Below are 14,131 nucleotides of genomic sequence, written 5' to 3'. Positions count from 1 at the left end.
TAGAATTTGATGTATTTAGGTGCAGGTATATCCCACTTGATTCTCTTCATTGTATCCAACAGAAGATGGCCAGTCTCCATTTTCTGGTATATCGGTTAATCCAGTTTCCACTTACCATCGAAAGATGCAATAAGGAAAAGTCCTTCATTGAGGATGCATCTGTATTCAACAGTTGTGATAAAAAGAATTGTAAATAGGTTAATCAATCGTCATAGGTTTAAGAAATCTCTAGGTGAAACCAATTTTTCCAAACCCAAAGTGAAAAACAACAAAAATTTGCTCTGATACTTTCAATCCTCTTTGTACAAAAGGATTTGAAGGAGTATTTAGCAGAGTGGGTTTAAAATTTGTTAATAGATCCAATAGAACATTAAACAATTTTTGGGCAATCCTAAGGATAAAATGTGACGGAAAGTATATCGGGTAGACTAAGAGATCCGTTATTGTTCGGTTTAAAGAGTACATAGCTCATTTGAAATATTCACGGACCGGAAAATCTGATATTGCTGATCACACTGCCAGTCACAATCATGACATAATATTAATAATGTAAAATACTAAACTGTTGGATGCATTTGAAACCATTGAAATTGTTAAATCTAACAGTAGGTTAAATAGGAACAAGGGGCCAATTCCTTACAGCCCACTCTATAGTTTATTAGTCAAAGAATAAATATGAATATTCCCACCAAGGGAAATGAAATTAATTATCGCGGGAGAAGTTTCATTGGTGGAAAAACTTGGTACATAGCATGTAAGTTAAGTTATTAGATATTAATTTACTATCAGTCTCTGAGTGTTGGTGTAAACAGTGTGTTCAGTATGAATATTGCCCAGCGGTTCCAAAATTTCCAACTTAATTGCTAGATTAATTAATCGATAATAAAATAATATAATTGATTAAAAACTATTGTTTGTCAAATCCAAAACCGAAACTACTTTGTCGCCAGCCAATATTCGAGGTATATTTCTAGATGCTTCTAGAAGATCCTTCTCTAGACGTAAGCATAAATAAGGTAACAGATTTATAATATTTACACGCGCAATTAAATTCAATACAATTGCATACTAATAACGTGATATTTTAGTTTGAATAGAAGATTACTTCCTTGAATAGTACTTATATTTACCAGAATTTTTTTTTTGATAAATTTTCTGATTATGTAAAAAGCGAATTTAATTATTTTAAATGACTTGTTGAAAGAAAATGGTTAAAAATTCATATTTATGGTATTATTACAAGAGAAATCCTCAATGTTTATGTCTGATTGATTTATTTCTATTTATTTTTCAAACTATAATTATCCGTTTAAAAAAATTTCATCATAAAAACAGAAGAGCAATAAACTATAATTAAAAAAATCATTTTTCATATATTTATAGCTGATCTCCAACATCTATAAACTTTTTTATTTCATCGTCTTCTGTACGCACGTATCGTTCCTTTCAGTTTTTATTTTGAATATTTTTATAATAATCCATTTGTAAGTTGGAGATTATTTTATTGAAAACCAGAAGATTGTCATAACTCGGTTGTCGAAGTGCTGCTCGGGCGCCCCGTCTCGTCTTACCAAAAATATATTACAGCCTGGTGCCAGGTATAAAATCAGCTTGAATCGTCTGTTCTTTGAAAGAAAGAGTGTGTAGGATGAAGAATACAAAAGAAAAGGATTATCTATTATCTGATGTGGTGCTCGGGGCACGCCTTCTGTCTTTTTCTTATTTCTTTCGAACTCGAACAAATACAGAGTGGAGAGTTTGAATAATGAATAATTCTAGATGATATTTTGAAAAAACCAAAAAGTTTAAATAAGTATTTTAATAAACTTTTGTTGTTATTTAGTTTACACAAATCAATTTAAAAAATATTTGGGAAACGAAAATATAATATATATAATTTCTAAACTATAATTGAATTCCTCAATTATAAATAGTGAATCATACTAGGGAAGGCAAGACGAGATGTGCGAGACTTATGCAAGAGCAAGACTGAATGTGCAAAACCAAGGCGTAGATGTACAGGACTAATGCAAGATTGTTATTGCAAAAAATGCAAGACCAAAACCGAGTGTGCAAGACCAAAACGCAAGACCAAGAGAGACTGTTTTTGCCATTTATTCAACTAATTTTCAAGAAATGTGTAATTTTAACTCAAAATATCATGAAAGCAATTTTAATTTTAAATAAGTATAGCTAATATGTTTGTTGAGAAAATTATTCCACTCACAATAAATACTAATAAAATAAGTGCCTGTTGATTTATGGGGGTAATTAAGATATAAAATTATCATTTGTTTACCATATATCTGTAAATCAGAAATGATTGTTTACGTTTTCTGTTTCAATATATCTTTTTATTTTTCATATTTCTATTTTTCAAGTTTTTGATTAATAAAAAAATTTCATATTTGTTACGTTGCGTTTTTTTTTTCTAAATATATAACTAATCATGTCGATAATAGGGTTCTCTGGTATTTCATCAAAATTTATTTGAATAGGTATCAAAATATAGTAAATACAAATATCTTTTGTATCGTAATGTAATGTAATTTGGGACAAAAATGCGAAAAAAAACTTTTTTACAAATGGATACATTTTTAGACTGAACTTTCTGAATATTTAATTTCATTATATTGAGGATATCTACATTTCAAATTTACAGCAAAATAGTTAACTAGTAGAACCTTAACTAATTTTTTTTGAAAAATGGTTAATACCTATTATTTTTAATATTAAATCAAGAACTAATTTTACCAAAGATTTCAGCAAGATTCGATCATGAATGGAAATAGTTTTGGTTTCATTTCAAAAACAATTTTCATTTTAAGAAAAATCAATTACCTACCATTGCAAAAATACACATTCCACAATCCCGTACAGGCGCAATTGGTGCAGATAAAATATTCTCATTCTTAGATTTTGATATATTTCAAACTGCTTTTATGGGATGGTTTTGTATACTTATACTCTTTAGGATCAATTATAAAATACAAGAATCTTGAAGCAAGACCGAGACCAAGACGGGACTATGCAAGACCAAGACCACATACTAGGCTGCAAGACCAAGACCAAGACCAGGCATGTAAGACCAAGACCATATACGAGGCTGCAAGACCAAGACCAAGGCCTTGTAGAGCCATTTTACGGGCCAATCAAATTAGAACATTACCCTGTATTAAAAAATTATTTTTTTAAATATCGACAAAGAGGGAAAGATTCAGCATTAGTTGATAAAAAATAAGTGGGTTCTAACAAAAACTGTTTGATATTTTACAAATTTAAAAACATTCTTCATTTTACTCACTCTCCAAAGACTATATGTTCAAGTAGTTTCAGTTGCTTGACTCGTAAGTTTTGACGTTTATGAAAAACATTTTTTCCATTTTTTCATTAATCTTCGACAAAATTAGAAATGTGCATTGAAGAAACTTGGTAACAAATAATGAATATTAGGGAGAATAGAGAACAGATATCAAAAGAAAACATCACATTAAATACCTGAAGAAGTATCAACTAACAAAAAAACCACGTGTAAACTTCTATGACATTTCGATAAGTCAGGAAAAAGTGAAAGCCATTTAAGTGAAGCTACTTTTGTAGGAATCAAAACTGTCATCATCTGAGTGAACATCTGCCGGTGAACCACTTCCGAAGCCTCCAAAAGCATGACTGTCAGCAGGGAAGATTATGGCTTCAATATTTTGGGATGCGCATGGAATATTGTTAATCGACTATCTCCAAAAGGTGAAGACAATCAATAGCGAATACTATATAGAGTTATTGGATCGTTTGAATTCAAAAATCAAGGAAAAACAATCTCATATGTCGAAGAAAAAACCGCTGTTTCACCAAAACAATGCACCGATTCACAAGTTGCTGACAACAATGGTTAAATTGAACGAATTACACCTCGAATTGCTTCCTCATCCACCGTATAGACCAGATCTATTGTGACTTTTCGCTATTCGCTGTTCTCAATGTTTAAAATGCTCGCCGGTAAGAAATTCAGCTCAAATAAAAAGCTGAAGCTGAAGCCTATTTAGATCGGCATCGGCATCAAGAAGTTAGAAAAGCATTGGAATGTTGTATTGCTCATGAAAAAGATTACATTCAACACGTTTAAACCCAACCAAAATTGATAAACTTTATCCAGGGCCCAAACACCATATGGGGTGTGGATCCAAGGAAAAAACAATAAAAAGTGCAAAAATGAAATCAAATTACTAGAAAATAGAGCGAAAAAGGAATAAAAATATTAAAATGAAAGGATAAGCGTGTTGATGTTCTCTACAAAGCATGCTGATGAGACATTAAGCATTGACAGACGATAAGGAATGGTTGTAAAACCTTAAGTCATGGTCGACTATAACAAAGGAAAATCTGTCTGAACAAATGATCAAATTACAACACTTCTTTGAGAAAGACGTTCAAGGGGTATAGAAAAGTTTCTATTGAACTGTTATTTGGTACAGGAATACTGAATCTAAAATCAGTGTAGCTACTGATGAAACAAAATACCATTGCCTAATGAAGAAAGAAGGTCTAAGTCACAAGGTGCGAAGAGATTGTGAAGGGTGCAGTAAAAAAAATCAAATAGACTAAGTGTAAGGTAATGATTCAAGGATCCAGGATGGTTCAACCAAACTGTAAAACACATTTAAATACGGTCCCTTGAGCCGTGGAGAAGGTTCGAAATGAAATACGTGGTGCGGTCCATAGGCTGAACGTGTTAATGAATAAAATCGATTTTTGGTATTAGTTCTACGATGGTGATTCCAAAACATTCTGATTGTAAAATAAACAGAATACTTTTGATCACGTTTTCTGAGAAAACGACTAATTGTACGTACAAATCATTTTTGTAGGAAATTTCATGAAATTTGTGCCAATTTTCAGGCTATTTTTTTCCTTTGCTTCTTGTACTATACAATTTCCATTATGGGTAATTCCAGCGCTCGTATATTTGGTTTGTTGTCGGTTGCCAAGCAACCGACTCGACGGCCATAAATAAGACCCACACGTCTCGAAAACAATGGAACTAATGAGGCTATGTACGGCCACGGCCTACCGAGCATTCGTAAGAAAAAAAAACAATGAAGTGGTGGCTAGGTAAGGAAATTTTAAAAAACGGTTGACAATACGTTTCTGCTTTTTTATCGATAAGCATCGCCTGATTTGTAAGTGTCTACCAGTAGGCAATAAGAGTAAAAGAGATAGTCGATCTTTACAATGTGCTTGCTTTACAACAATTTGTTGTTATTATAATATCCATAAATGGAGGGTGAACGCGTGTCAGGATGTTTGAGTCGAACGAACCTAAAAAAAACGTCCACCAACTATCGTAAAATATGAAATATAAAACTTATAATTGATCTAAATCAACGTAAATTCTCTATGCGAACGGTATTCAGGAAGTAACTATGTTTGCGTGTGCGTCATGTCAGTCGGCGTTCAGCTATCATAATGAACGTTGCTTGGATTTTCAAAGCTTATCGAGGAATAAGGAAGATTTGATGCTCCATCTGGATAGTTCGTTGTCAACCGTCAAACAATTTCTAGAACCCTCCTAAGCGTTGGCCAGCTAGATTCTTTATCAACAGTGACTTTTACATAAGACCATACTAATTCTGACAATAATATCTCATCTTTACCATAACAAAACATCAAGATAGCGTACAGACAAAATCAATCAATAAATTAACTAACATAATTTAAAAAATTCCATTCTTTTTTTAAATTGTGTTAAGAAGTACATTGGTCAATCTAAAAGGTAACTCAATAATAGGATAAACTTTCACAAAAAGTGACAGCAAATTAAACCCTGATAGATGCTCGCTTTCCTCTCACGTTTTCTATGAAGGTTATTCTATGAATTATATAGTTCTGCCAAATTTTTAACAACTGAGAATAACTACAAAAACTGTTTTTAGAAACAAGATATATTCCTCCAAATGATCAGTCTATTATTAAGCAAATAATTTAAATAACTTTCGTGTAAGTTTTGCATATCTTTAATATTTTGAAAAAAAAATCTATCAATATTCATTTATAGCGACCTAAACTCTCAATTTGACGGATTTCAATTTCATAAAAACAATTGTATTGCAACCGAAATCAATAAACTCCATATTTATATCTTACTGTTATTTTGAACCAAACGAATTTAAAATTTCATGAAAAATGTGTTATAACGCAATTCTCATATAATATGCAGTATTTATATTATATTTCGATCATTATCTTAGTCGTTAATTCGAAAGCTTTGTTTTTTATTTATTGAAAATAGTACATTTTGATATTTAGCTGCCACGGTCCCACAACAATTTTTGTTAAAAGATCTCAAATTGTACAAAAACCTATATTTTCAATGTTTTTTAAGACAGCAAGAGCAGCTACGATAAAACTAATACTATCATCTTATTCTACAGGAAGATATACTACGAAAAAATATACGAGGGTTGTCCGAAAAGTTAGCGACCTCGACTTGATAATATCAGTACTTGGGAAATATATTTGCACATGCGTTTGGAGATTCTCACTAAAATTTCAGTCATTCTGGACGCTTAATTTGTATTCAACAATTGTATAAGTGAGGCGTTGGTAAAGATTTTTCTGAAAATGGAAAAAATTGACTACGGATCCGTCGTTAAGTACTTTTTTTTGAAAGGAAAGGAAATGAAAAGGTACATCATCATTTATCACCGTAAAATTACGAAATACATATCATTGAAAAAGTTCACGAAATGATATTGGACGACAGCCGAATTAAGATAAGAAAAATAAGAATACTGAAAAAAGCATTTTCCATCTACTGACTAAAGAGATATGTACAAGCGTGAGCTATCCACCCATTGGATACCGTATTTGGACCAAAATCTAATTAGAATCAATATTTCCAAAACATTGTTGGACTAAGTGTATGGATTTGAAAGAGAATTTGAAGTTAAAATGATTATGGAAACAAAATATCAGATAAACCTCGTATCTCCAACTCTTAATGGGACAACAAAAACTGAATGCTTATACCGATTGTCACATAAATCTTATTGTGTTTTTCCCTGGAATTCGATGGTGATATTACTTTTATAGTATCATTTTTTTGGTCTTGTTTTACTTATTGATGAACACATACGCGATACGGAGTGCGTTTGAACGGTTATTTCCGGTAATTTCCTTAAGTGTATTACATCTATCTATCTACTTACTTGCAAAAACTGTCTTCTTTCAAGGGCGACAAACATGTTCCGCCATTTTTACAAGGATTGGGTGAGCATGATTCAAAACCTGCAACAAAAAAACATAATGTAATGAGAATCGTTGACATACCGTGCGAAATTTGATCCGGACTGACCGAAAAACCATATTTATACGTATTTTGATTCAAATATTTATTGTCACCTTCCAAATAGGCCCTTAGCTATCATATTGACTATCGTTACATTACTATGTGTTGTTGTCTCCTGAACCATTTACCAAATGAAAAATATTTTAGAGTTCATCATCACAAGACCAAATTTTCAAATTCAAATTCAAATTTTGTTCGTAGGCTCAAGTATTTGCACCTCTATCGACCCAATTTATGTTTAAATTAGGGCAATAATCTCGCACCTCAAATGATTCCAAACGTTTGAGCAAAATTTCTGTGACCGTCCATGCTTTAGAGCTTTACAAGTTTTTTTTTATGAAACTTGCTTGCTCTCTAGGACCCCATATATTGTTTATGACAAAAGAGTGAATTCTATGTTGTTCTATGTTGAATTTTGCATATTTGGATATTTTGTTAATTTTTTGCATATTTCTAAAAAACATCTACAGTAATATTAATACGAAGTTTAGCGTCTCTTTTGTCCTTTGAGATGTTAATTTGAGTCATACCCATCATTAGTCGTCACATTTGAATATAACTTACAATCTTACAGGTTGTTCCAGAATGCTGTGCCATATCAAAGTTAAATTTTTTTAAATGAAACATCTTTTATGGTATATGTGAAATCAGCTTGATGTGGGATTGTGATGTGTTCTATAGGGTATTTAAAAGTTATAACCAATTTTCGAATAGAAGTAAAAATTCTCCAAAAATATTCTTTTCGTTAATATGAATATGATACATTATTTTTTCGTTTTTTTTTTCAAATGAATCACTCTGTATTTGAGTGAGTAGTACTACAAACATACTTTTATCAAGTAATTTTATTAACAATATATTTTTCAAACAACCAGCCTGGTCCAGGGTTGCAAACCAAGCTAGTAACATTGTTATGATCCCAAAGTCGCATCTGGTCTGAGATAATAATGGCTTCCAAGCAAGGGCCAGAGTTGTACATACTTACCCCAAATCTAGGCTTATACTGGACCCAATGTAATATCCTATATGGGATGTACTCATGATACGTTCCCCGAAGTATTTCGAAAACAGGAAAGAGTCATCTGGCAAAAACGGTGGCTCTTATTTCATTTTTGGCCAAAAAATCACTAACAATCATTCAATTGTAGCCGGATTGACGTAGGAACCCATGGGAACAATAGTCGGTATTTTTCTCGTTTCTTTAGTAACAATTACTTGCTACACGGGAGAACAACGCGCGTTCTTTATGAAACAATTTTATAAAAATGGAGATACTTACGCCAATATTTGCCATATATTATTAATCATACAATATCAATTAGTGTCTAGTAAAAATGTCACTGTTAGCCCACTATATACCGTATAAATACATGTGAATCGCCCTGTATATCATCGTATAATTTTCGTGGTAACAAATTAGATGAACGGACAAAATAATAATAATAATCTGTTATTAGTATCAGTAATACACAGCGCGTTGTCGGGCAGCGTGCCATATATTAAAAATTAAAACACATCAAGTCTCTTATTTAATGAAAAACATCCGGGATATGACCGTTCGTCACGTAAACTGGATATAACGAGACATTTTCGCTATAAAAACAAAATTAACATAAATACATTTAAGGATAGTCCAGCGAAGTATGTCAAGCGAAGAATCTCAAGTTGTTCTCAATTGCATGTCGGAGGTCGGGAAGGGTTGCAAAAACGTGCTCTTTGAAAAGGCACCACAGGAAGAAATCACAGGGTGTCGTCAGGTCACATGACTGTCCTGGCCACCTATCTATTCTCCAAAAAGAGGTACTGTTGCACACAAAACGCGCACTGTGTCAGAGCTCCATCCTGCCAGATCTGACGGATGTTCGCGAACGTTGGATCGTTGTCAGTTTGAACGAGCAGTCCCAGAAAACTTCCCCGTCCCAAGATCCTCATTAAAGTACGTACCTACAAGATTTCTCGCATGGATACTTTCCCACGCACACACTCCAGGCAGGTTCAATTCTTCTTCAATAAAAACGTCAGCATTCTGATCGTTCATCCAACCACAAAATGGAATGTTAGAACTGCGGATCATTCTCACTGCATCCGAGGTATCGCTCGTAAAATTCCAATCTGCGATCGAAATCATCCTCGTGAAGTGCGTGGGAGTGAGCGGACGGTAAACTCGAGAGTGTATGCGATCGAATATTTACAGTTCTTCCGATAGCCGCAGTGCAGATTCTTCAACTATCGCCAGAGCTTCTGTTTCCGTTATTGTTAGTTATTACAGATAATGGTCGTCCAGAATGCGGCGCATCGGCAACAGAGCCTGTTTTTTACAATTTCTACTATGTCTTCCACTCTGTTAAACGATTTGGTAGCGGCAAGTTGCTGTTGAAATTCGGTATAAATAGTTTCGTAATCCGCGTTCGTACGTTTCGTTTTATTCTTATTCAACCGTTGCCAGACTTATGAGCGTTGCCGGAGTTATGCTGATTTTTCGATACTGTTACTTGTCTTATATCAACTTCTGTAGCAATTGAATCGAAAACAAAGTGGAGTTGTCGGGGACTCACCCTAGATAGTGAACAAACACGAAAAGGAGATAACCACAAAAGCCACGAAAATCTTGATGGTGTACAGATACTTCACAGGGAAGAATTGGGGTTGTATCACATAGATCCTACAGTGAATGTACAAAGTGATAGTAAAACCACTATGGAGTAGTGGTCCGAGGTGCTAGAACTGGTCTGAATACCAATTTTTCAACGGCATAAGAACCTTCTTTGATATGTGCCATGAGAACATGTTCAACGACTATAATAGAAGTGAACCTAAATCTTCTACAACCAATAAATATATGCAGTTGAATTGAACATCTAAAAATGCTAAGTCCAGCTGAAAGTGCAAACGATTTTGTTAAGTAGAAGTCCAAACCTCTAGTATGAAATAGAAGACAATGATCTTTTGCAGCTAGAGCCATCCCGTGTCCTGTATGCTCTTAAAGGAGTGGGGTTAAGAGATCAACGAACATCTTCTGAGTCTCAGAAAGCAAAAAGGGCACAATGGATCCTTTGATCAGCAGTGAATATGACACATATATACAAGATTTCAAAGAAAAGTATATTACGTATATCCTTACCTTATGTTCTCTAGATCCTTTCACCACCGTCTGGTGAGATCAAATAAAATCTGGATTTATCCGAGAAAGTAAAAAGTCGTTGTTTCAGTTTTTAAGAGCAAGTCGAATTCTACAATATCCACGGGTATCACTGGACATGGAGCTGGTCCTCTGATTGACAAAGTAGCTTTTGAATTTATACTTTGAAGGGGTATTAATGAAAATTTTACATAACGATTATGAAGGTGTCTTGGTTAAAGGAAATTTTATCAACAATTCACGATACACTGAAGTCGCCAGCTCGTTTAAAGAATTACAGAGGCTCATAGACCGATTTGTTATAGTCTTCCAGAATTACGGACTAAAGCTTGAGACAAAGAAGAACAAATTTTGGTCCTAACTAAACAACAAAATGAACCAGAAGAAGAAAGAACAGTTAATACTGTACAACTAGAGCAAGTAGAAAGTACTAGGAAAACGTAATAAACAAATAAATGGGATCATAGCGTGGAAACATGAGCAAGAATGCATCCAAGATCTTAACATTGATCCGCGTATGAGGATGGCACGATGTTATGTCTTTCCTACGCTCTGAACAAACGTTTGAAATTGTTATGGTTATTTTAATAGATAGAGTTACAAAAACTGGAGAAGCATGTGTCAGCTATTCCGCGCAGCTGTAAATAAAGCAATGATAGTCAATATGATAGTTAACGATCAATAACAGTCACATGAAGAAGAAGAATCGTTCCCAAACTGTACACATACTTATAGAAGCGGTTGCTTCGACTTTAAGACGTGCCATCAGGCAATATAATATCGGTCAGCCATTTTTCTGAATAATCATTAAAGACCTTATTGGATGAAAAAATGGTTTTTGCTTTCGAGGAAGCGAGTTTTGACTGTTATTTTGATCTGGAGTTTAATTTACGGTATTTTTTGAAAGCAGAAAATCATTTCATAATAAGACCATTTTTAGAATAATGTTTACGTAACGTTTCCTCGGTTTCTTTGATTGTTTTAGAAAATAATATTTGCTCTTTTTTTACATAAAAATAGTAATAGTTTTTTATGCGTATTGTAATTGTAATTTATGTAAAATTAGTGACAGACGACCCCAAAAACCTCTGAAAAGTCAACACGACCTCGTATCATAGTCATTATGGTCTATAATCATTAAAACAATATAAAAAATTGAATTATCAAGTAAATTATTTACATATTTATTAATTTTGATGTTTAATTGCGCAGTTTCGGATTTCTAAATCATTGGAGCTCTCACAAATATAATTAATACAATATTTATGAAGAATTGAGGTTTTTATTGGCCCGGACAACTTTCTAATTGAAAATCATGTCAACAACAGCTTCCTTAACGATGCTAAATTTATAATAAATAGTTGAAGAAACATATTATTAGACCTTTATTTGTCAATACTTCAACTCCTTCAATATGAGTAACAATTAAATGGTGACCCGACGCGGGGTTATAAATTGGACGCTACTACCCTTCAATCCAATTAAATTGGACGCTTTCTATTACTATTATTGTCTTTTGTACAGGGTGTTCCAGGACTTGATGCAAAAAATGTGGAGTGAGTAGATGACGTGGAAATAACGCTTTTATATGAAAAAAATATTCTCGTTTCTGAGTTAAAGTAAAACTTTTAAAGTAGCAAAATCAAAACTTATATTTTCTAAATTATATATTTGAACATTATGAATTTTTAATGTATGATTACGTATTTCCATGTAGTGTGGTTGTCAGAATAAATAATTCTACACTACATCTGAAAGGCAGTGGCGGCTAATGCCCAATGGTAAACAATCCATAACTTGTACAGGGACGACCTGTACAATCTAAACATAACAAAAATAATTTTTTTAGCAAAAAGGTTAGATTTATAACTTGATAAAATTCATGGTTTAGAAGATATGTAGATTTTTAGATCGTTGTACATGTCAAGCAAACCGTTCGCCATAAAGAAACATTCTGAAGAAAATTATCATAAATTGTGATTATTTATTGAAAATACTTACAGGAGGTATTAGAACAAAATAAAACATTTCTAATTGAATTGTATATTATCGAACATCGTGATACTTAGATAAGGAAAAAATTGTAATGTAGAAAAATCCAGTTGGTTAGCCTACTACTTATCGTACATGGTTCATTTTCTAATGAGTCTCGACTCCAACCAAAAAATTTCAATCGTGCAATCTGTTTTTGATTCGTATTGGTGCTAATCCTTATTTAGCTAACAGAGGAAAACTCAATTTGAGAAATTTTTCAAAACAACTTGACTGAATGGTGGTTCGAGCTCTACTATATGAGGATGGTCCCAGATGGACCTGGCCCAACAAATAAAACACAAAATTTTGGAATAAAATTTATTTTGCAACGTTACCTCCTTTCAGCTCCATACACTTTTTATAATAAGAGTCGTCAAGCTCCTCAAAATAGTTAAATCTAGCAAATAGGGTGCATGAGGTAGCAATTCAAACTTAAATTCATTAATTTTGACCACCTCAATAACGGATTGTTGAGCTGGTGCATTGTCTTGATGAAACAACACTTTCTTCCTAACCATTCTTAGCCAAATGCGGTGATTTTTGGTTGATTTTTTCGCTCAAAAGTTGCAAAAACTTTGCAAAATACTCGCTGTTGCTTATTTTTCCTTTTTCAAAATAGTCAATGTGAATTATCCCACGCACATCCCAAAAAAACCGACGCCAAGACTTTGACTGCAGATGGAACGGTCTTTGTCTTCTTTGGAGTCAGTTCTTCCTTTTCAGTCCATTGGTTTGTTTCGGGTGTGAAGCTATGGACCTACGTTTCATCCGTGGTTATGACACAGTGCAAAAATTCGGTTTTATTTTTGTGAAACATCTTCTCGACGCTGTTTTTGTTCCATTGTTAGCAAACGCGGCCCTTATCTTGCACACAGCTTTCTCATGGCCTGTAGAGCATATTAATAATATTGTTGATGATTATTATTGACGCGTGAATTAAGATGTTTGAGAAAGCACTCTATTTACTATATAAGGCTAAGAACTCATGAACCGCACTACCATTACCAAATATCCACAAAATAATGATGTAAAACAAACACTCTTCCAGTAGCCGTTGATTATGTCGCTCAAACTTGTCTTCTATTAAATCTTTTTAACAACCTAACTAACAAGATACATCCTAGTGGTATCTACTAGTATATGTGTAGGTAGACGTTCATTAAAATTATATTTAGATACTATAATTTTCTCTATAGTATGAAGAAGGTTCTCGACTATGAATAATAATAAATTTTATTATTAAAATCTAAACAACCTACGCTGTATATTTTATAGAACTTGGTTGGCGCTATGTATTTCGAGATACAGGAAAACTGATTTTATTTATGTACAAAGTAATGTTAGGTTATTAACACCAAATAATATTACAGAGGGTGTCTCATAAGTAATATTTATATAAACAATTTGTTTATAACAATAATAATATCCAGATATAGATAATTATATAAATAATTCTAGCAGTAAACTAAAGTAAATTCCGTTTCTACGACAGCGACAGATACTCTGTATCAAATGAGGGAAAAAATCCGAACAAACACTTTATTTCAATTTAATTATTTGCACTTTACTCTACGAAATAATGGTTAACACATTTTATATAACTAGTCCAGTAA

General features: G+C 33.1%; 1 protein-coding gene across 5 annotated transcripts in view; it reads right to left on the bottom strand.

The window, feature by feature from the left end:
* The window catches only part of LOC130449908 (neurogenic locus Notch protein), a 239,375-nt gene that overhangs the window by 203,233 nt on the left and 22,011 nt on the right, over nucleotides 1–14,131 (bottom strand). For all 5 annotated transcript variants that reach the window (XR_008910506.1, XR_008910505.1, XR_008910507.1 and 2 more), the window contains exon 2: nucleotides 7,206–7,284. Coding sequence is in view for 2 of the 5 variants with exons in the window: in XM_056787983.1 (XP_056643961.1) it covers nucleotides 7,206–7,284 (79 nt within the window). In the remaining 3 variants the exon portion in view is untranslated. The remainder of the gene's footprint in view (nucleotides 1–7,205; nucleotides 7,285–14,131) is intronic.

The sequence above is a fragment of the Diorhabda sublineata genome, chromosome 10, assembly GCF_026230105.1.
Source record: "Diorhabda sublineata isolate icDioSubl1.1 chromosome 10, icDioSubl1.1, whole genome shotgun sequence".
Classification (NCBI taxonomy): Eukaryota; Metazoa; Arthropoda; class Insecta; order Coleoptera; family Chrysomelidae; genus Diorhabda; species Diorhabda sublineata.
This window is presented reverse-complemented; position numbering and strand designations above follow the sequence as displayed.